This window comes from Gobio gobio (genome assembly GCF_949357685.1).
Source record: "Gobio gobio genome assembly, chromosome: 16".
Lineage (NCBI taxonomy): Eukaryota > Metazoa > Chordata > Actinopteri > Cypriniformes > Gobionidae > Gobio > Gobio gobio.
This window is the reverse complement of record NC_137109.1, coordinates 44746823-44768491: the sequence shown is the minus strand read 5'-3', so window position 1 is coordinate 44768491 and position 21669 is coordinate 44746823. Positions and strand designations below refer to the sequence as shown.

The window sequence follows — 21669 nt, the reverse complement described above, 5'->3', positions numbered from 1 at the left end:
AAGCTGGTCAACCTTACAATTGTTTGGCTAAGTATGTTTATTTTATTAGCAAAAAATGTAAAATCAAGGTATAAATCAAGGTTTGTCATGTCATCATCATGTCACATTTCCTTTTTTGTTAGACCATTTTTTTATACATATTTAGAAAAATAAGCTGCAACTCAAAACTTCACACTTGAAACATTGCACTCTGAGCAGCTCCCAAAAGCTGCTTAAAATTAATGGAAGAGCTGAAATATATTAACCCAGCTAACAATAAAAATATGTTTAGCTTATGTTCCCATTAAGTAACGTTCTTTCTGAATGTCCTCAGTACCTTCAAAACAATCGTGCTTCTTGGTTCTTAAGGTAATGTTTCCTCTATTTAATAATTTTGCAAGTGTTATGGGAACATTACTTTGGAATGTTCTCTGAACCATTCTGAAAAATGAGCAAGTAATGTAAAAAACATAACATCCAAATATTTTTTTTTTTGAGGAAAAACGTTCCACGAATGACATATAAACAACATCTTTGTGCTAATGTTTGATAATGTCATTTAAGACCAGATAACTTTGAACTAACGTTCTATTAACGTTACTGGAAGAACGTTTGTCCATAACTTTGAAAGAAACCTTGCTATAATGTTAGCCCTGTTAGCTAGGAAGGAACTACAGGACAGTATTGATGTAAAACAATCAAATAGAAAAACTATTCACTCAAAGTCACTCAAATGTGAAAAACTGACACATATTATTCATTTAAATACTGGTATTTTTCACTTTTAACATGCAGTTTCACACATCTACTGTATATAGGTATACTGATAAGTGCTGGATGAGCATAGCAAACAACACTCTTAAACAAACATAGATATGAAAAGCGAAGTGATGATATAAGGTCCTCCATCTCAGCAGCGGTCGTCTTTCACAATCAAAATGTCTGCATTCGTGTGCCTAAAAAAACAAACACCCTTTCAGTTATCCAACATCAACACTTGCTTACTAACAGTCCTTAAAAATCATACTGTAATGCTGTTCTCCTACACACTATCAGAAGCAAATGAATGGACTCACATTCTCTGCACACACAGGGTGCATTCATTGACGTATGTGATGCCATCATTACCGCACACAGGAGAGTAGTTGAGAGGACATGCTTGATTGACACTCAGACCTCCACATGCAGGCTGTCAGATAAAAAACACACATGAGATTTACAAGAAATGCCTTGCATCACAGTTCATCTTCTGATAGGCGTTTGCTTTTGCATGAATGGACTTACTCTGCGGTAGAGTCTTGATTTATCATCTGCACCTGTAAAAATGGGTACTGTTGGATTAATCTTATAGCTGTTGTTAATTGCAAATTTGCTCTTTTAAAACGACTGTGCGGAAGACTTACCCACAGACAGGATGAGGACCAGGCTCATCAGAATCACTGCTGTTCCAGTCATGATGCTCAAAGGATTTCAAATCTGGATTTGTAAATTCAGGCTGAGAGCTTTTAGTTAGTGTCCGATGACTTCCAGCTCGTTTGTGAGTGTTGTATTGACGATGACCCGTAACATATAGTTTGAAAGTGAGGAGGAGGAGGAGTGCTGATATTTTGACGGCTATCCGCCCCACCCACCGTCAACACCAGTGAGAACAGAGCCTCTCTATTGTCTCTCTCTTTATTAAGGGATAAACATTCCAGTCTGTCCAAAAATTGCTGAGCACAATCCAAAATGCATTGTATAATATCCCTCAAAACAGGTCTGGCTGGGGGGTGTGTCCCTGTTTATTGGCCCCAAATAAATGGGATTCCACTACACATGGAATGCAGTTAACAATAATTATCTAATGTAATAATTAAATCAGCAGAGAATATGGGCCTGAAGAGTGTGTGAAAGAATTTTCTCTTGAAATTCTCTGAAATTAAACAATTCTTAATAGCAACTAGATTTACACTCAGTGAAAATAACATATTTTCTTAGTGATAGACAATATTTACAGTAAGTGCAAATAGCTGTAGATGATATTTACTAAGTGAACATAGTGATATATTCTATACACCATATAAAAGTAGCAGTTCTGTGCAATTTTAGATAGGCCTAGTAATTACATGTAGTTTATAGGCCTACTTTATTTTGACAGAAACATACTATTTGCACCTCAGTAGGCTATTGTTGTACATGAACAGGATGCAATAATAATATAGAGTGTAAATGATTATATTTATTTAAATTATTAAATGGATGCCGTCTTAAAGAGACAATAAAAGCCCTCTCTACACCTACCCAACCCTATCCAATAAATGCTTTTATTATTATTAACCATTTCGTTAGGCACTTTATTTCCACATTTAGAACATGTTCTTATTTTTTTATTGAAAGTAAATGCCTTTCCGATGTGATTTGTGATGGGAAAAGAGAGAAGAGCAAGCTCTGCAAATCAAAGGCGGATTCGAACCTGCGTTGGTCGCTCCAAACACTGATCTGTAAGCCATGCGCTTTACTGATTGCGCCACTGAAGATGTAAACAACTTTGGTTTTTTTTAGTGTGAATAATATCACTTGCCACCAGCAAGGCACGCTATTTGCACTTGGTGTGAATAGATACTCCGAGCTTGACAATCCATACAATATTTTTTTATAATTATAAATATAACGTTTTGAATGCTAATAATGAATAAGAAATAAAAATATTATTTTGAGCGCCTACTTTCACGAAGCGAACTTGAACGATACATTTGGGCTTCCGTAGCAGCCCTGAGTGAACTTCAAACAGAGGTGGTCTCTGTCCATGTGTCACGCCAGTCACGCTGCAGGTACAGTTCCAGATTCGCTTCGATAACAATGATACAATTACGCGGTATTCTCCGGAACGCGTCACGCCACGCTGAACACCGTCTGTCTGTGAAAACTCGACCTACGGTGAGTTTAATCATCATTCACACGTTTTACTTAGGATACAGTTGGAAACATGCATCAATGTATGTTTACAAATCTGATGATATTGAATAGTGTTTGTGACTTTTGAATAGAGTTAAAAGACAAACGCCAGTTCTGTTTTTGAAAGTGCGTCAGAGGACGCCCCCCCCGTTACCTTGTTCAGGACTTGACAGTGGCAGTGGTTACAAAAGCATGAAATCACTGCAAAAGAGTTTCATAAGCCAAATAGAAAATGTGTTTCATTAATAATGGAGGCCCATATTCTTGAAGTATATGTGGTCCAAAAGTCTGAGACTACAGGCGAAAATGCATTGATACTATAAACATTGATTACAAATTGCATTATAAGCACAAATTTAAATGTAAAGTTTAAATTGCCTCTATTATTCCAAATAGGCTATAATCAAATTCTAAAATTAAATAATTCGTATCTATATACATATAAATCTTTACTGAGTAAATTTAAGTATAGCTTTCTAATATCAAGGTACACCAGGCCTTTGATGAACATTTAATATAGTTACATCTCCCAATCATTGTTTAAAAATATACACAACTTTAAAAAAAAAAAGCATTTAAATATCATCTTACTAAGACATTTAATGGCAGATATAGAATGACAACTGTTATTTATATGCATTATATGAAAGTAGTCCGCTAAACTGTTATACAAATCTCATTGAAGCTATCAGAATTTCACCTTACTTTTTGGCCATATTAATATCAGAAACCGCATCAAATTGCGTATTTTTGCTCATTTTGGAATAAAATCAAGGTGTTTTTTTTCCTCTTCAAATATGAGCTCCATATTCTTCTATATCATTATATAATTTGAGGCATAAAAACCTGATGTTTCAAATATAAAACAAACAAACAAAAAAAACATATGCATTTTCTTTCGATTCAAATAAATTGCACAAACTGTTCAATTTCAAAAAGTTTGAATTGATTTGCGAAAGATCCAAAGAGCATCTTGTGAAAATGAAGAAATTCTAACCTTTTGTGCAAAGGATTTCACTTCATTTTGCTTATTTGATTTACTGAAAGGGCAGTTATTATTTTATATCTTCTTAAATATTTTAGAAATTTACATAATCCATGTTTACATGTTAAAAACAAAACACATTTTCAATTCAGATTTTTTTGTCCCTTTTATATTTACACACAGTGTGTCTATGTGTTCAGTTTTTAACATGGCATTAAGTGTAGAGAGTAATATACAGTATTTTGGGGCATATAGACATTAGAGGTATAGGGTTTGATCTTTGTACTTAAGTGGGAATCGGCTGGTCTGAACATAAACATTTGTACAGTTTATCTTTGACATATGGCAGTTTCAAGGTTTTTTTTTTAAATGTGCTGATGGTTTTGGATGGTGGGACTCTGCCTAAAAAATGACATGAACCTCAGTAAATGAAAACAAAAGCAGAAGGCTGAAGCTGCCTTTTTTTTAAATGAAATCATCAAGTGTAGAGCTAGAATACAAGTTATAAGCTGAACAGTTCCAGTAATGACCACATGATGTCACCAGCAGCCCAGGGCATCGTTCTCCACCGGACCTCAGCAGCAGAACGGAAACTTCTATGAGCTCCGCACATATTACATCCAGCCGCATCTCAACGCTGCCTTCCTCAAACTGACCAATGAGAAGATCCACCTGCGTACAGCCCACTCAGAGCTCATCGGATACTGGAGTGTGGAATATGGGGGTCTCAATCAAGTTTTCCACATCTGGAAGTATGGTGAGAATGACTACTGAATTCTTAAATGTCTAATTTGCACTTTATAAGACTCATAAATAACTAAAATACAACACAAAATTGAAATTACTGACCAAAGGGAACTGACTCTGATAGTAGCCGGGACATGCTGTTTTGGCCATCCTGTTTTGGATTTTTAGACATTCTTAGTAAGATTACTTGTTTACTGTATTGACGCAAAGATACTGCAGTGCACACAGAATTCACTTTTTCCACATTTTGTTATGTTACAGCCTTATTACAAGATGGATTAAATTAATTAATTTTTCCCTCAATTCTACAAACAATACCCCATTATAAATACGTGAAAGAAGTTTAAGATATTTGCAAATTTATAAAAAAAATAAAAACGAAAGGGGGAAGAACAAAAATTACGTACATAAGTATTCATTAACAACATGAATTCTTATTTCTGTGCCATAGGTATTATATTGATTAATAATAGATCCTTAGCTAATCTGTGTGCTTTGTATATGTGCATTTCTGAAATGCATAACATGTACAAATCAATTTAAATTGTAATGTAGATGCATTTTCTGTGAAGCTGCTTTGAAACGATATGCATCGTGAAAAGCGCTATACAAATAAATTTGAATTTAATTGAATTCACAGCCTTTCCTCAATACTTTGTTGAAGCCCCTTTGGCACCAATTACAGCCTCAAGTATTTTTGCGTATGATTCTACAAGCTTGGCACACCTTTTTTTGGGCAGTTTCTCCAATTCATCTTTGCAGGACCTCTCAAGATACATCAGGTTGGATGGGGAGTGTCGGTGCACAGCCATTTTCAGATCTCTCCAGAGATGTTCAATCGGGTTCAAGTCTGGGCTCTAGCTGGGCCACTCAAGGACATTTACAGAGTTGTCCCATAGCCACTCCTTTGTTATCTTGGCTGTGTGCTTAGGGTCGTTGCCTTGTTGGAAGATGAACCTTCGCCCCAGTCTGAGGTCCAGAGCGCTCTGGAGCAGGTTTTCATCAAGGATGTCTCTGTACATTGCTGCATTCATCTTCCCTCAATCCTGACTAGTCTCCCAGTTCCTGCCGCTGAAAAATATCCCCACAGCATGATGCTGCCACCAACACTTCACTGTAGGGATGGTAATGGCCAGGTGATGAGCGGTGCCTGGTTTCCTCCAGACATGACGCTTGCCATTCAGGCCAAAGAGTTCAATCTTTGTTTCATCAGACCAGAGAAATTTGTTTCTCATGGTCTGAGAGTCCTTCAGGTGCCATTTGTCATGTGCCTTTTTACTGAGGAGTGGCTTCTGTCTGGCCACTCTAGCATACAGGCCTGATTGGTGGAGAGCTGCAGAGATGGTTGTTCTTCTGGAAGGTTCTCCTCTCCCCACAGAGAAAGCTCTGTCAGAGTGACCATCGGGCTCTTGGTCACCTCCCTGACTAAGCCCTTCTTCCCCGATTGCTCAGTTTGGCCGGGCGGCCAGCTCTAGGAAGAGTCCTGGTGGTTCCAAACTTCTTCTATTTACAGATGATGGAGGCCACTGTGCTCATTGGGACCTTCAATGCTGCAGAACTTTTTCTGTACCCTTTCCCAGATCTGTGCCGCAATACAATCTTGTCTCGGAGGTCTACAGACAATTTCTTGGATTTCATGGCTTGGTTTGTGCTCTGACATGCACTGTTAACTGTGGGACCTTATATAGACAGGTGTGTGCCTTCCCAAATCATGTCCAATCAACTGAATTTACCACAGGTGGACTCCAATCAAGTTGTAGAAACATCTCAAGGATGATCAGTGGAAACAGGAGCACCGGAGCTCAATTTTGAATGTCATGGCAAAGGCTGTGAATACTTATGTACATGTGATTATTATAATTTTTTTTGCTTTGCTTTTTTTGTTGTTGCAAAGATTCCAAACAAACTTCTTTCATGTTGTCATTATAGGTTATTGTTTGTAGAATTTTGAGGAAAATAATGAATTTAATCAATTTAGGAATAAGGCTGTTACATAACAAAATGTGAAAAAAGTGAAGCGCTGTGAATACTTTCCGGATGCACTGTATGCATATATTTTATTTAAAATATCTAAAGACATAGTGCCGCTCCACATACAACACCACAACAAACCCTTCTTTTCTGTCTTTGCTATAATGTTGTTTAGACAGCTATGCCCAGCGTGCATCTGTGCGGGCAGCCCTGGCTCAGGACCCCGGCTGGATTGAGCAGTACATCTCGAAAGCGATGCCCATGCTGAGCTCTCAGGATAATGAGGTCACGTACCTCATACCCTGGAGCAAAATTCAGAAGCCACCCAAAGACGGAGGTGTGAACCATGTGCATTCATATAACCAAAGAAAAAAAAACATTTGAACAACTTCTTGATTTGATTGGAATCAAATCAAATCACTGTTTTCAAAGAGGTTTCATTGATTTAATATCCCCCCTTCTGCCATTATATACATAAATTGTTCACAAAAGAAGATATACAGATTTCAAATATTTCAGGTGTTCTTATCTAAACAGCTTTTGTTAAAATGTTGTTTTCTGAAGGGGTTTTCGAGCTGGTCACTTTCCAGATGAAGCCGGGCGGTCCGGCGGTGTGGGGTAAGGCGTTTCAGGCAGCAGTGGGCATCCACATGGGATCAGGGTACGCCCACTCAGTTGGGATTTTTCACTCTGAATTTGGACAGCTCAATCGAGGTGAGTTAGGCAAGAAAGCAATTATGTTTTAAAACAATTACCAAATCATGTCATTATGATTGAATTAGTATATACTGCATTTTAAATATACACTAGCAATCAATAGTTTTGGGGTCAGTGTCTGTTTTTCTGAAAGAAATTAATACTTCCAGTCAGCAAGGATGCATGACATTGATTAAAAGTGACAGTAAAGACATTTAGTATGTTTCAAATAAATGCTGTTATTTTGAACTTTTTATTTATCAAAGATTTCTAAAAACTTCTGCACAGATGAGTTTTAGGGGATAGAATTGTTGACTACAGAAGGACTTTAAGCCATTTTGCACTGGTTTTTAGTAGATCACCCGCACCTGATTATCAGTGATTATCTCTGTTTGCGACCCTACGTGAATTTGCGCTGCTCTTGATAGACTGTGTTGGACATTATGGAAATCCAACAGTGTCTGTGTTCTTTAAAGCTGCTGTCCGTAACTTTCAAGATTTACAAAAAATTATATAATGAGAATGTACAACATGAATCCATTTTCCAAACTGTGTATTTCTCTTACCCTGAATCATTATGGTACACTTATAATAAGTGTTTATATTGGGACTATTTCAGGCCGGTCTGGTAGGAACCGCTGCGGAGGAACACAGTCATAAACAGAGAGAAGTAGCTCCGGCTGCAATGTTCTTCCGCAAGACGCATGCAGTTCTGTTTATAGAGGTCCGGAGGTTGACGTCACGCAGCCTAAACTCCGCCATTTTGGCAGGCAACCGGGGGACGCTAGAGCGGCTGTTGCATTGTTGCATCTACGTGTGCTTGTGCAAGGTGTACATCACGTGACATGCTACTTGTCCAGTTTTCCCATGGACCAAGGGGACGGTCAATCCACTCCAAAAGTAACACATAAGGAAACAAAAGACAACTCAAAACTATCCAAAGTAAATAAATCATCAAACGTAACGAAAACAAACCAAAAGGGTACACAACAAACACAAATGAACAGGAAAGCAAAGCCATCCTCGCGTCCGTCCTGTCGCTCTTTTAAACTCTGACGCTAGACAGGATTGGCAGCGGAAGTTATGACGTCACGTCCGTTAACGAAGATAGACAGCTTCTTGGACCAATAGCCGTCCCGTGTAGGCGTGCTTAAGAAATTGACAGGAGGCGGGAGAAGGAAAAGAACACACACACACACACACACACAGACAGACATCTACAGGTATGTAACTGTATCTATAAATTAATTTAAAACCGGACTATTTAAACCGTACTATTTCAACATGATGGACAGTTGATGTGCGCCAGGATGCCAGAACAGGCGGGGGAAAGCAAATGGGAAATCATTTTATCACAATAAGTTGTTGAAATGCCGTGAATTTCAGTTTATTCTTCATTCTTGACTACTTTTGCCTCACATACCTAATAATAGAAATAAGTTCCCATTAAATACGATACTTAATCGTGAATAACATAAGTGCTTTTATATATAAATAACATCAAGAAAGGCTATTTGAAACTTAATTAAGGATCATTAAATAAATGAATAAATACTGAAACAAAAATAAGAAATGACATTTATTGATTATGACTGATTTTATGTGACATGCACAACACGGACCTATGGAACAGATGCACACAGCGGCGCTGTTTTGGATGGGTTCGTGTTAATCGCATATAACGTTAATCCATTCACATGTTTTCTCTCTTAAATTGTAAGCGCATATAGGCCTGTATGTCAGCATTATCATATACGTGTAAAGAATTGAAGGGTGCGCCTCAATCAGCTGCCTGGTTCAGTAGTCAGGGCACTGATCAGGACATAAGTCAATGGGCTGATCCCTGATCAGTGCCCTGACTACTGAACTAGGGAGCTGATTGAGCTGACCCGAAGTCTGTAATGTAAAACAAGAGCTTATTGATGCAGATCAGTCTGCCTGCTATTCTGTCAGTTAATGTTACTCCTGATCGGAGGCTTCCGTAAATATTTAGTTTATACGTAGATTTAGGCTTCAACTAAGTTTAATGGTGCAACGCAAAAATATTTAGGAGTGCATAAGTTGTAACTTAGTACCCATTTACGTCAAAACTAGGCTAGTTGTAGCTTGCGCACAGCTGGTGCAACAGGTGTCCTGACAGGAGAGCTATCCGTTCCTTTATCCATACACGTGAAAAGCACCCCGGGGGCATTATAGGGATCTGTTATGTTTAATCTATTGCCTTAACTCATGCTGGCACCGGCTGTTCTTGCCTGCCAAAATGGCGTCGTAAACAGAATGGGTCATGTGACCTCCGGAGCTCTATTAACCGCTAGAGCGCAAAAAGTTACGGACTGCAGCTTTAATGTGCGCACTGTCATTAAATACTCTGCAGAACTTTCCACTCCCATCAGCACTTTTATGGGGTTGAGGTTTAGTAAATCTGGGCCATATAGTTTTCAAGCTGCTTTTTTTTGTATATATATTCTAATATTGTTTTTTTTCCCAATGCGCAGTGCATGTTTTATGGTGGTATGAGAGTGCAGACCAGCGGGCAGCAATACGTCAAAAATCTCACGGAGATGCCAGAGTGGTAGCGGCAGGTAAATCGTACAACTCATTACAGCAGACAATATTGTACCGTGATTATGAAAGCGTTCTGGGACTTTTATGTTTTACTGTTTGCTTTTTTAAAATGACATTTCACCTTACTTTTTTACCTTTTGTATTTTTTTTTCTCCAGTAAGGGAGAGTGCAACGTACCTGGTGTCACAGAAGAACAAACTCATGTTCCCCTGTGCTTTCTCACCAATCAAATAGCATGGCCTCATGGTTTGACTCCAAAATCAGGGAAATGTGGAGTGAGAATTAATTTATGCAGTAAAGGAAACAAGTGGACTGATAAACAGATTGAATTGAAGCAAGTTCCTTAAAGTTTTTGCAGATGATCAAATAATGATTGTGGGTAAAAATAATGCTTTGCATCACATTTTAGACTAAAAAGACAAACTATTGGAGATATTAATCATCAGTGTTATGTAAAACATGTCTTTTTTTTCTGCAATTCTTCCATGGCAATAAAAAAAAAACTATGTCTTATTGCATTTTGCATAGATTAGTGCTTCTTCTTGTTCAATTTTAAACAGATTGACAAAGACAATAATTCATACATTGAATTCCCCAATATGATATCACAGATCAAACAAATATTAGGGTTGCAGATTGTCATGTTTTATTATGTAAATACAGTAAGTGTACAAGGCGAGTAACAGACATTCCACAGCCATAAATTTGAAATGTAAACAGGTATTAAATGAGGAACATCACTGGTGCTAAGACTTTTTGTCCTTTTAGTTTTTTTTGTATTTTTAGTTCTATTATTTTGAGCGAACCCAAACCAAAACTAAACAGTAAATGAAAAATAGCAAAAACATTTTCTGTGGAAAATCCAGTGCAAAGATATTAACACATTGGCATTTATATTAATTTTTTTAATTAACATAGCAAGTAAAGTGCTTGGGTGAAAGGCGGACATCGCTATCGCCTATCCCCATGAGATCCAAAATACTGATTTAACCATCCAAACGAAATGTATGGATAGATCACCCTTACTGTATATACTTGTGTTTGTGGATTTCTGTATTCAATGGTCAGAGATCCAATGAAGGGCACCCCGAATGCCCTTTTACTAAAGAAGGCACATGATCGGTATGTTTAAAATGATTTCCTTCCAGGTTGTTCATACGACTCTGAGGTATTTGTTACATAGTGTAACTGTAAAGCTTACTTGTATAAACTTTTTTATTTAAAAAAAAAAAAAATCCTACAAAATCAATCACCTTGTTTTGTCCATGCATAAAGATTCTTGTAATAAAAGACGACACGAGGCACTCTTGGATAGAACAGCCTATAAAATAATGCCCCTTTTTAAAACATCTAAAACAATTGCTTGTTTATAAATAGACATATTAAAAACAAAATCATTTTAACATAGTACAATTATGATTCTTCAGCATGTGATTCCCAGTCTTCTAGTCTTAAGAAAAAAATACAAAGACACTGACCCTGAATTATTAATCATTGGCATTTTTCCATCTGCCCAATTATTTCACACAATGAAAATCAATCTCTGTCAACGACCGCGCAAAATACAGTCCGTGCAGTCCACGTCAGAAATGATGGCTTCAAGTTTAACACTGTGACTAACACGGTTTCGAATTCAACCATGCTAGAGACACGAGAGAAGTCTTTTCGATTTCTTTTGCATTGACTTGCATTAAATGTCTGGGCTGCAGTATCTGCCTCTCAGCTGACCGGTGAAGACGCTTATCTTCAGACAGAGGTCAGAACAGCAGACTGCAGCTCAAAGGCCACAAAACATTGTGAAATATGTGGAATCCACTGGCTCCAGTTAGCATGTAGTGTAAAGAGAGACTCCGGCTCAGACAAAGCTTTCTACCGGCTTCTCTGTGTTCTCTTTAGTAGACAGAGGGCTCAGGAGAGCCATGTTGACCGCTGTCTCTTTACGACGAATGGAGCTTTCTGAGTGGTCGTCACTTTGGTCCTTGGCGAAGTTAACAAATACCTGTAGATTGAGAAGAGAAGAGTACTCTGTAATCACAGCATGAGAAAATATACTACACTAGCTTATAATATTTAAAGAAGACCTATTGTGCTTTTTCAACTTTCTTTAGTGTGTAATGTTGCCGTTTGAGCATGAAAAAGGTCTGCAAAGTTACAAAGCACACATTCACTCCAAAGGGAGTTATTCTCTATATATTCTCTATACTCCCTGAAATAACTTGTTTGGTGTACACATCACAATGTCCCTCATTTAAATAATTCTCGCCCAAGGCATACGCAAAAATAAAGGGGTGAGGCCTGGTTGAGTTGCGATTAGTAGTGTTGCAACTCGCGGTTATGATAAAGGGTGTGACATTTCCAAAACACACTCAAAGCCATTGACCAATCACAACACACTGGTCCAGCCGACCAATCAGAGCACATTGTGCTTTTCAGAAGGAGGGGCTTCAGAGAGACAGGAACTAAACAGAGCCTTACAGGCAGACTGGGAAGAGAGGTGTGGAAAATAATGTGTTTGAACATTCAAGCATGAAAATCGAATCTAGTAGACCCCGAAAATAAAATCAAGACCTTGTAGAAAGGCATAATATTGCCTGTTTAACGACAAAAATGAATATGTAACATTAAACACAAATTATTTACTAATTATTTATAAATGTTCTTGCTCATATTGTGCTAAGTATCTGTGTATGTTACTGTAAAGAAAACAAGTTTATTTTCCTTATTTCTAATCAAAATGTAATAATTCTTAACTTTTCTCCTGATAAATAATATGATTTAAGCACACATAGGACCAATAATATCATAACACCCTTTTCACAATAAAACTCACCTATGTTATTTACAGCTAAATATTCTCTTTCCCTCTTCAAGTTAAACGTGTTGTGAATACCATGTGTTGACTGTTTTTAACTTCACTGCACTACACACACGACAAACCCTGATCAGAAGCGTGCCTGTGATCTTTGTTGGTTGGAAATGCCCTCTTACCTGGTCCAGAGTGGTCTGGGACACGGAGTAGTCCTCTATCCTGAGAAACTCTTTGTTCTTAGCGAGGATGCTGAAGATGTGAGCGAGGGAGGTGAGGGAAGAGGGAAGCTGGTATTGTAGCATGTTTCTGTGTTTTTCTTTCAGGGTGCTGCCCGGCAGCTCGCTCTCGATGAACTTTATCACCGGCTGTAGGTCAGGATCTGGCCCCGCAACCCTCAGAATGATGGTGTACCCATCGCCAAATCTGGAGGAAGATGAGCAAGTGATATACATCAAATGTTAAAAATGTATCTTTGTTTATTTCAGTCATTATTTTTTGCAATTCTGCTTGACACTGCTAGTGCAGAAATGAAACACTGTACCTTTAAATAAATACTTTTTGTATAAATATATTAAGTACCCAGCAAGCAGTAGCCATCATTTCACCATCTCAGTTAACTATAGACCCGATGTATGAGTAACCCACTTCTAGCCAAAAGAACCTTGAATTTGGTTACATGTCGTTTTTGCCAAAATAACTTGAGATATGTATGATATTCCATCTTGTAAGCAAAGTCAACAGTGATAATAAGGTGTTTGGTTTCATTTCTTTGAAATTGATGACTAGTCTATTCTTGGTCTATGGTTAGACATCTATACAATTTTCACTGACAGCCCAAATCTTGCCTTGTTTAACGTCTTTTAAACTCAATCGATTATTGGGTAGCTTTCTTTTGGGGTGATTAACTTGTTTTGGTGCTCTAATTGGTAGAGATTTCTTTGCAGAATCATGGGTAATGTAGTTTTTCCTCCATTAATTCCACTTTTAAAAACGAGTATTTAACAAACAAGTTGGAATAATGTGAACTGATGGCTTCAACAAAGTATTGATTAACTACCTCGAAGCTCACAGTAGGGTTGTCTTTAAATTCTCTTTAAAAAATCAATTCCCCAGAGAAGAAATTAAATTGATTTTTACTTCTGGAACCTGACCTTTGCACTCTATATTATTGGTGATCTTACCTGTTCTTCAGGTGCTGGACACTACCCAGACAGCGGAACCTGCCGTTCACCATGATGGCCATCCTGGTGCACAGCGCTTCACATTCTTCCATGCTAGGAGTGAACAGGACACAGGTTAGTATGGAAGAAAAATAGATGAAATACTGCCTCCTAGTGATAAATTGAGGTCTAACCTAAGCATAAAGCAAAGCATTAAAATGAACCAAAAATTATTGATGCTATAAGCCCTGCTGTCTAGCATCATCACTTGTTTAGAACAGGAGTATTCTGGTTTTGTCACATTATTCATGATTGCAATGTAAACTGTTTTTAAATAGCATAATAGTTAAAGGGATAGTGCGTCCAAAAATGAAAATTGTGTCTTCAATTACTCACTCTCATGTTGTTCCAAACCCATAGTTTAGTTCATCTTCGAAACACAAATTAAGAATTTTTTTATGAAATCTGATTGATTTCTGTCCCTCCATTGAAAGTCTATTCACCCAAAACTCTTTGACAGTTTAAAAACTTCCTAAAGAAATTCAATGAATCAAGTGATTTAATCAAAGTCTTATGAAGATCACGCAATCCTTTATATGACGAACAGATTTAATTTAGGCTATAATTTGCATATAAACATTGATTAGCGAACATACATAATGCATGTATGCATGCTCCAATTTTTTTAACAGATGTATATTTGCCGATTAATGTTTATATATATAGTTCAGAGCAACAGAGTTTTGGGTGAATATGCTTTAAATGGAAGGACAGAAATCTCAGATTTTATAAAAAAAAAATCTTCATTTGTGTTTCGAAGATGAACGAAAGTCTTATGAGTTTGGAACCACAAACGAGTAAATGATAACAATGTTAAATTTTGGGTGAACTATTCCTTTAAAGGAACCAGCCGACTTTTTGAGACTTTAGCCTTAGTCACCAGATAAGTGCATGCATCCCATTCTCATCTCTGTGCGTGCCATAACTCTGTCTGACGCACCCACCGCTAGCCTAGCTTAGCACAAAGACTGGAGGTAAACGGCTCCAGCTAGCCTACTGCTCAATAAGAGACAAAACAACGCCAACATTTTCCTATTTACTTGTTGTGATGTGTATAGTTACATCGTGTACTAAGACCAACAGAAAATGAAAAGTTGCGATTTTCTAGACCATTATGGCTAGGAACTATACTCTCATTCCTGCGTAGTAATCAAGGAACTTTGCTTTCCGTTTACCTCCAGTCTTTGTGCTAAGCTAGGCTAGCGGTGGGTGTCTCAGACAGAGTTATGGCAGGCACGGAGATGAGAATGGTATGTATGGACTTACCTAACTCTGGGGGATACGGTGAATAAGCTAAAGTCCCAAAAAGTTGGCGGGTTCCTTTAACAATACCTCTATTAGTCCACTTTTAGGGCGTTTTCACACCTACCTTGTTTGGTCCGGATTTTCGAAGTTTTCAGTTTGGTCAGAAATCAAAATTACAGGTGTGAAACCTCCCCCGTACCACGGTTCGGACCAAACAGACGAAATTTGGTCCGACGAAAAGAGGTAGTCTCGGTCCGGATCAAACTGAACAAAGGTTTGGTTCGGTTTTAGTGTGAAAGCATTTTCTGTATGGTTCGGACTTTCAGACCATTTACAGGAAGTTCCTGTTTATGTTTAAATATTATAATGTTATTTTTAAATTCAATCTAGGCTACATTGATTATGAAAAGTGAAAAGATGCGCAATATGTCAGAAATTATTTGTAACAAAATTTTGCATGATTTAGCTTAGAAAGCCTTTCTTTAATGTGAATTTCGTTTTGTATAAATTTTATCTTAATTTTAATCAACGTTTAATCAGATAATTGCCTGGATGTAATAAATAAGAAGCAAATAGTCTATAGCAGACAATAATCGCGGGAGCGATCACATGCTTTGCACACGAACTGGAGCGCGTCTCAAACAAACCGAAACTCAGCAGCTACTTGTCTCACAAACATGAGAAATATGTGTATATAAAGCTTGAAATGTCCACTTTTAAACATAACAAATAAAAAATAGTCAAGCAATGCGCACTGTTCAATAGTGGCAACGATATGCGTCCGGTCATTCATTCTTGTCAAAGACGCTGACGTCAGACGCACGTCCATTTACAAACCAATCAATGTCCAGATGCAGCCCACATAGATGATGACGAGCGGACGCAAGTGCGTCATGTAAAGTTCTTTAGTGTGCTCGCATAATTGCAATGTGAAACCAAACCAAAACTAACCGAATGTATAAAATGTATCAAAACATGAACTTCGGTTCGGACCTTGGTGCGGACTTTCAGGTGTGAAAACGCCCTTAGTGTTCAGTTTAAGCACATACATTTTGATAGTATTAGGAAAAGTCAGATAAATGTACCTATGTGAGGTAAGCACAACGGAGCGTCCCTCTTTGATAACGCTGTGGATGCAGTTCCACAGTGCTCGTCGTGCTTTGGGGTCCATTCCAGTGGTGGGCTCATCCTGTAATCAAAAGCACAGCCACACTCAGATTCGCACACAGGTTCAACAGGAAACACGCACTGAACAGCAACTTAAGCGGGAAGAACGCATCTCTTTCTCACGTGATAATATTCACTATAATATTCAGTAATATTATTGATCTGACTGCACTGGCACTATTGAATGAGCACTGAATTGAGCTGGATGATGACATTATTGCCTTCTGTAGACACATTTAGCAACATCGACACTCTTATTTAACTGAAGTGAATCAACATTGAACTGACTCAAAGTGAATAACACAGCCGCTTCTAGCTGAATTTAACTTGTTTATCACTGAAGTACTTGCACAGTTATTGAGCTATAAAGCGCTTTATAAATAAAGATGATCTGATATTTACACACTCAAGTGAACCAAAAAGCGCCCGTTGTCTCTTAAGCATTCTTACATGATGTTTGTTTAATCAACCCACTATGAAGCCTCTCTGAAGGCGAAGGCAAAAGAGTTCAGAGTAATTTAGCACTAGGGGTGTTATAATTCTAAACTCCTTATACAACCATAGCAGGAAAACCAGCTGAGAGAATAATCAAACAGTTGTCATATGATCCAGACTTATGTTGTTTTTGTTGATCAGTTTGCAGACATTCACCCAAGGAGGCACAAGGCTTAGAGCCAGTTGTGTAAGTGTCTTTGTGTGTATGTGTGTGTGTTTGAGGAAATGCACATACCAGGAAGACCACTGGTGGGGCTCCAATGAGTGATATGGCGGTGGAGAGTTTGCGCATGTTGCCACCGCTGTAGCTTCCTGCGTTTTTGTCCACGTACTTCACGAGTCCCAGTTTGCGGATTCCCCACTCTGCCACCTTGCACCAAAGGTACAAAACGTCAGTAAAACCAATGACACTTTAATAGTTCCTATTAGGTTTCAAAACATGTCTAAATGGTGATTTGGCATTACTATAATACATGTTTTTTCCCCCCTTTTTCATGTTTTGTGTCAGCATAAATTGAAGACAGTACAAATGCTCTTTTATGCACAACAATAATGAGAATTATGGGGAGATAATAGTCAATTATTAGTCAGCTTAATAGTCACGTCAAAATGTAAAATTATCTTAATGGTCCTAAAGTAGGCTTCATTTTCTTAATGCAAATAAATATATTTCTTAAAATGTATTATATTATTCTACAATGTCTTTTTAAAACAAAAAAATCAGCATACACTGAAGGCGGTACAAATACTTTGAAAAAGTTTTTGCGTTTTGGTAATAACAAAAGGAAAAGAATTCTATTGAATATTGAGTGGGGGGTGATATGACCCGGACATGTGAGATTCACCTTTAAGGTCATATTCCATGAAATCAAAAATAGTAAGTACTCATTGCACATATTTACATACTTATTGTAACACATATTACACATAATATTTGTGTTAGTTTATAAGCTCTGCTCACCTCACAGACTTCTTTCTCAGGTACACCGCGCAGGATGGCGTAGAATTCCAGGTGTTCCCGTCCTGTCAGCAGATCATTGATGGCATCAAATTGAGGGCAGTAGCCCATGTTCTGATGTACTTCATCTATTTCTCTGAGTATACTGAGAAAAGAAAAAGCAGCGTCATCAAAAATAAGCAATCGCAGAACTTTAAGATTAACCCATGACTTATTAAACCAGTAAATTTACATTTAAAAGTATCAATTCCCACTGCAATTGCTAAATTAAGTAAGAAATATAAATGTAAACCATTATATATAATGTATACAAATAAAAAAAAAAACATAACTCCTTATGGAAAATTGTGTTCTTAACACATAGAAAAGTGTCCGTTTATATGAATTGGACTTAAAGGGCAATACATAGAAAATGGAAAGGGAAGTTACCATGTGATATGCATTTTGCAATGATTCATATGTATATTGTGCATGTATATTATTTTAAAATATTATATGGTCGCACCACCTGACATTTTCTGGGTGGTAAAATCAGAAATCTTGTTTAATAATGAATTAATGCTGTCTTAAAAGCTGTAAAACAAAACACCATACATTTTTTGGACATAAAAATACATTTTAAAACTCTTTTGCTTAAAATTATAATTTTTTTATCTTAAAAAAATTATTTTTCTTATTTGTCATTGACCCATATTTAAACTAAGCTGTAATGAGGAAGTAGCTTCTGTTCTCATAAATGCATATTTGAAAGTCTGTACCTTTTCCCAACTATGAATGCTTCTCCTTTGGTGACCACAGAGTCTCCGGTCAGCATTTTAAAAGTACTAGTCTTTCCGGCTCCGTTGACACCAAGCAGACCAAAACACTGAAAGTAGAACAAAACAGATGTCAGTTTGCGGTCTTACAGTTGCCGTGAAGAAGGCTCATTCGGATGAGGCTGATCACGAGGCAGCTGTCATGAATTACCTCTCCTGGAGGAATTCCCACACACAGACGATCGACAGCAGGCTTCTGTTTCCGCTTGTACACCTGGAAAAGAAAAGGATGAGGGCACCATTTATTATTCAACATTTGAAATGCTAAAATTGATGCCTGTGATCACCAGCTGAGGTTTTCTGCTGACCTTAGTGAGTTGTCGGAGTTCAAGTATGTCTCCTTGTCCAGCTCCATTCATGATCCTCTGCCTCTCTCTGGCCACATCTTCATCTTCCTCTCCAATCGGACTCAACTTGGCACTTAGGGATCTACAGAAAAACGGGTCAAACCATCACTTTAGATCTTCTAAAACTATGTTCATCCATAATTTCATTAGCAATTCATATAAATGCAATTAGTTTCTTTCGAAAAATCATGTTGTGATGACGCTTACTTGGGTTCAAAGAAGAAACGGTACTGGATGAGGACTGTGATGATGAAGAAAACCGCTCCTTCCACAGCCATAGCAAAAAGATTCTTGCCCACCATGTCCCACTCCAGTGGAGAACGGAAACGGTTCTCACCTAATGCAAAGAAAGAGAGCATTCAGCATCTATAACAATTACCCTTGCAGTAGTTACAGTTAAAGGTACAATTTCTGATGGGGGAGGAGAGAGAGTGCGCAAGAGAGGGATTTGAAGAAAGACTGTAGAAAGAGATGGCTGAGAGACATTACAAAAGAGAAAAGCTCAGAGGACTATCACTGGACAAAGAAGTTTTGATCAGGCAAGATAATCTTACCAAATCTCTCCAGAGCGTCAGCCATTGCCTGATTCTTCACCATGTCGATGAGACCTCGACCCAGGCAGAAGTGCGGGAAGATGAGCAAAACATTCTTCAGGATGTCGTTAATGCCACCGATCTCCTGCAGCAGAGGATGAGAGACATCAGAAATCATGATGCATGCTTGTGTATTTCCCCTCAAAGATACAAATAGCAGGACTGCATTAGGATGAAGCCAAAAAAGTAATTTCTTACATTATTTCCAAATAACTCCATGACAAATGTGGACACGCTGCCATTGATCCCAATGAGGATGTTGACGCTAGTGAGAACCACGTAAGCAGTGCTGGGGATTTTGAAGAGGAAAGAAGCCGGGTACATAAGAGGAGTGATGGACCATCTGAGGAGAGAAGAATTAATATTTAGCATCAGGGAAAATGTTATGTGAGCATTGCCAGTGTATTGAGACCCCATGTCAGGCACATCTTAGTGATATTTTGCAAAGGCATTTTCTTCAGAAAATGTACATTTTATAATGTTTTTCTTTCTATTTTTCATATTTGCTTCAGAAAGTATACCTAATACACTTTATTATACCCCCCTCCCCCATTTTTATCATATTTGACATATAAATATAGTTCATAGTAGTGTTGTCACGATACTGGAATTTCTAACTTCGATACGATAACTAAAAAAGTATCGATATTCGATACCATTTTCGATACCACGGGGAAAAAATGCTGCATATACTGTCAAATAGATTTTTTAAATATAATTTCTCCGTCTATTGAAAGTCCAGGCGATTAAAAATTTATTCTGAAGAGATCACTTTATATGATAAAGCTTTTAAGGTTTTTCTCATATATAAACGTTGATCAATTACCATTACAATTATCTCACACTAATTGTGTTGCAATAGCTAATGTATTAGTAAACAGTAATAAAGTAATAAAATAAGAACAAATAAACAAATGACTAACAATAGCACAAATAAATACAATAGAATAAAGATACAAATTAAATAGACTGCTTTATTTTTTCAGGTAGGTCTAACAGTATTCAGGTAAGAAACTGAATTTAAAAAAACTAAGTAATCAAATTTAAAATAACATTGGATAATCTTCATTATAAAAATGAAATACAGATTAATCCATTAGAGTTTCACAAGTTAATCAGTCAAGAGCAGTAAGTGGTCGTTTGTCTTTTTGTAGTTTGAATAATAAATAACTGCTGTCCCTTTAAGACCCGACGCACGCATGGATCCCAAACACTCCTGTTGCACATTCTTCCTGAACTGTTTACGACTGTGTTTACGTTAATACTGACCAAGATGGACATTTTTTGAGTGTATTTGACCATTAATAAGCTGGAAAAAGGAGCTAATTTTTGCCCTTGTATGTCAGAGGCGGCTTTATTACGGTATGTGTGCGCGCTTCAGATGCGAGTGCGAAATCTGCGGGAATTCAGACCGGTCACGCCAACACTAACACGCAGTCATAAGGAAAAATCCAGCAGAACACGCGTTCGCCGTGTTCAGAGGGTTAACCGAACTGAATGAGAGGAGGCGGGTGCGTGTCAACTCGCTGTCAGTCGGAGAGGAGAGCGCGGTTGGTATCGATACATATCGAAATATCGATATTTTTGACAACACTAGTTCATAGTCTGTTTTTTCTGTTTCTATGTATACCTTCATTAGTTAGAGCTGGAGTTCCCGTTGACTAAGTGATCATTGAACTAGCTGCATAAGAATGTCTTTATTTGTCTTACCCATATAGAAGCAGCAGAAGAGCAAGAACAGGCAAGTTGGTGGCGGAGACGTAGGCTTTTTGTTGGAAGCACACAAAGATCAGGATCACCAGAGTAGCAGGAACGATATAATTGCACTAAACCAGAAGACAGCAATATGATTAGAGATTTGGGGTCAGCAGCCGAGTAGGTGAGTGCATTAAGAGATATGAAACCAAAACCACACACTCACCATATCCCAGAGAAAGTTGGCCAGCCAGTAGAGGTATGGCTGAACTCCACTGATAAACTGCATATGCTTGGCCTTATTCACTCGTTCCTGAATGAGAAAGACAACAAAGCTGGCGGGAACGAAGGACATGGCGAAGATCACGCAGATGGAAACCAACACGTCCACTGAGGTAGTCATCCTGAAATGCCACAAAGAGAGATTAGAAAAAACCTGATCGTCCAT

At 37.8% G+C, this 21669-nt stretch overlaps 3 protein-coding genes across 4 annotated transcripts in view; 1 reads left to right on the top strand and 2 right to left on the bottom strand.

Annotated features, from left to right (window-relative positions):
* Positions 1-10: 10 nt before the first annotated feature.
* On the bottom strand, positions 11-2879 carry LOC307139974 (putative pancreatic secretory proteinase inhibitor). Its single transcript, XM_079839201.1, has 4 exons — positions 1383-2879; positions 1264-1295; positions 1056-1168; positions 11-935 (listed from the first exon to the last, which is right to left on the bottom strand). Exons 1-4 carry the CDS (start codon positions 1432-1434, stop codon positions 890-892), a joined length of 243 nt encoding a protein of 80 aa, XP_079695327.1. The 5' UTR covers positions 1435-2879; the 3' UTR covers positions 11-889.
* nipsnap3a (nipsnap homolog 3A (C. elegans)) lies at positions 2513-10395 on the top strand. 2 transcript variants are annotated; one of them, XM_079839199.1, is made up of 6 exons: positions 2513-2895; positions 4448-4655; positions 6792-6953; positions 7181-7330; positions 9808-9894; positions 10035-10395. In XM_079839199.1, the coding sequence occupies exons 1-6, from the start codon at positions 2818-2820 to the stop codon at positions 10109-10111; spliced, it is 762 nt and encodes a 253-aa protein (XP_079695325.1). In that variant the 5' UTR covers positions 2513-2817; the 3' UTR covers positions 10112-10395. The 2 variants fall into 2 exon arrangements, with proteins under 2 accessions (XP_079695325.1, XP_079695326.1); XM_079839200.1 differs by having other exon boundaries at positions 2689-2895; positions 4445-4655.
* Positions 10396-10471: 76 nt separating this feature from the next.
* Positions 10472-21669, bottom strand: part of abca1b (ATP-binding cassette, sub-family A (ABC1), member 1B) — a 50861-nt gene continuing 39663 nt past the window's right edge. The window contains exons 34-47 of the mRNA XM_079839202.1: positions 21448-21625; positions 21237-21352; positions 19725-19869; positions 19488-19611; positions 19141-19270; positions 18895-19015; positions 18738-18800; positions 18530-18636; positions 17775-17916; positions 17049-17183; positions 16237-16340; positions 13868-13960; positions 12866-13109; positions 10472-11876 (exon numbers count right to left, since the gene is read on the bottom strand). Of these exons, the coding sequence (XP_079695328.1) occupies positions 11733-11876; positions 12866-13109; positions 13868-13960; positions 16237-16340; positions 17049-17183; positions 17775-17916; positions 18530-18636; positions 18738-18800; positions 18895-19015; positions 19141-19270; positions 19488-19611; positions 19725-19869; positions 21237-21352; positions 21448-21625 (1846 nt within the window). The 3' untranslated portion in view covers positions 10472-11732. The remainder of the gene's footprint in view (positions 11877-12865; positions 13110-13867; positions 13961-16236; positions 16341-17048; positions 17184-17774; positions 17917-18529; positions 18637-18737; positions 18801-18894; positions 19016-19140; positions 19271-19487; positions 19612-19724; positions 19870-21236; positions 21353-21447; positions 21626-21669) is intronic.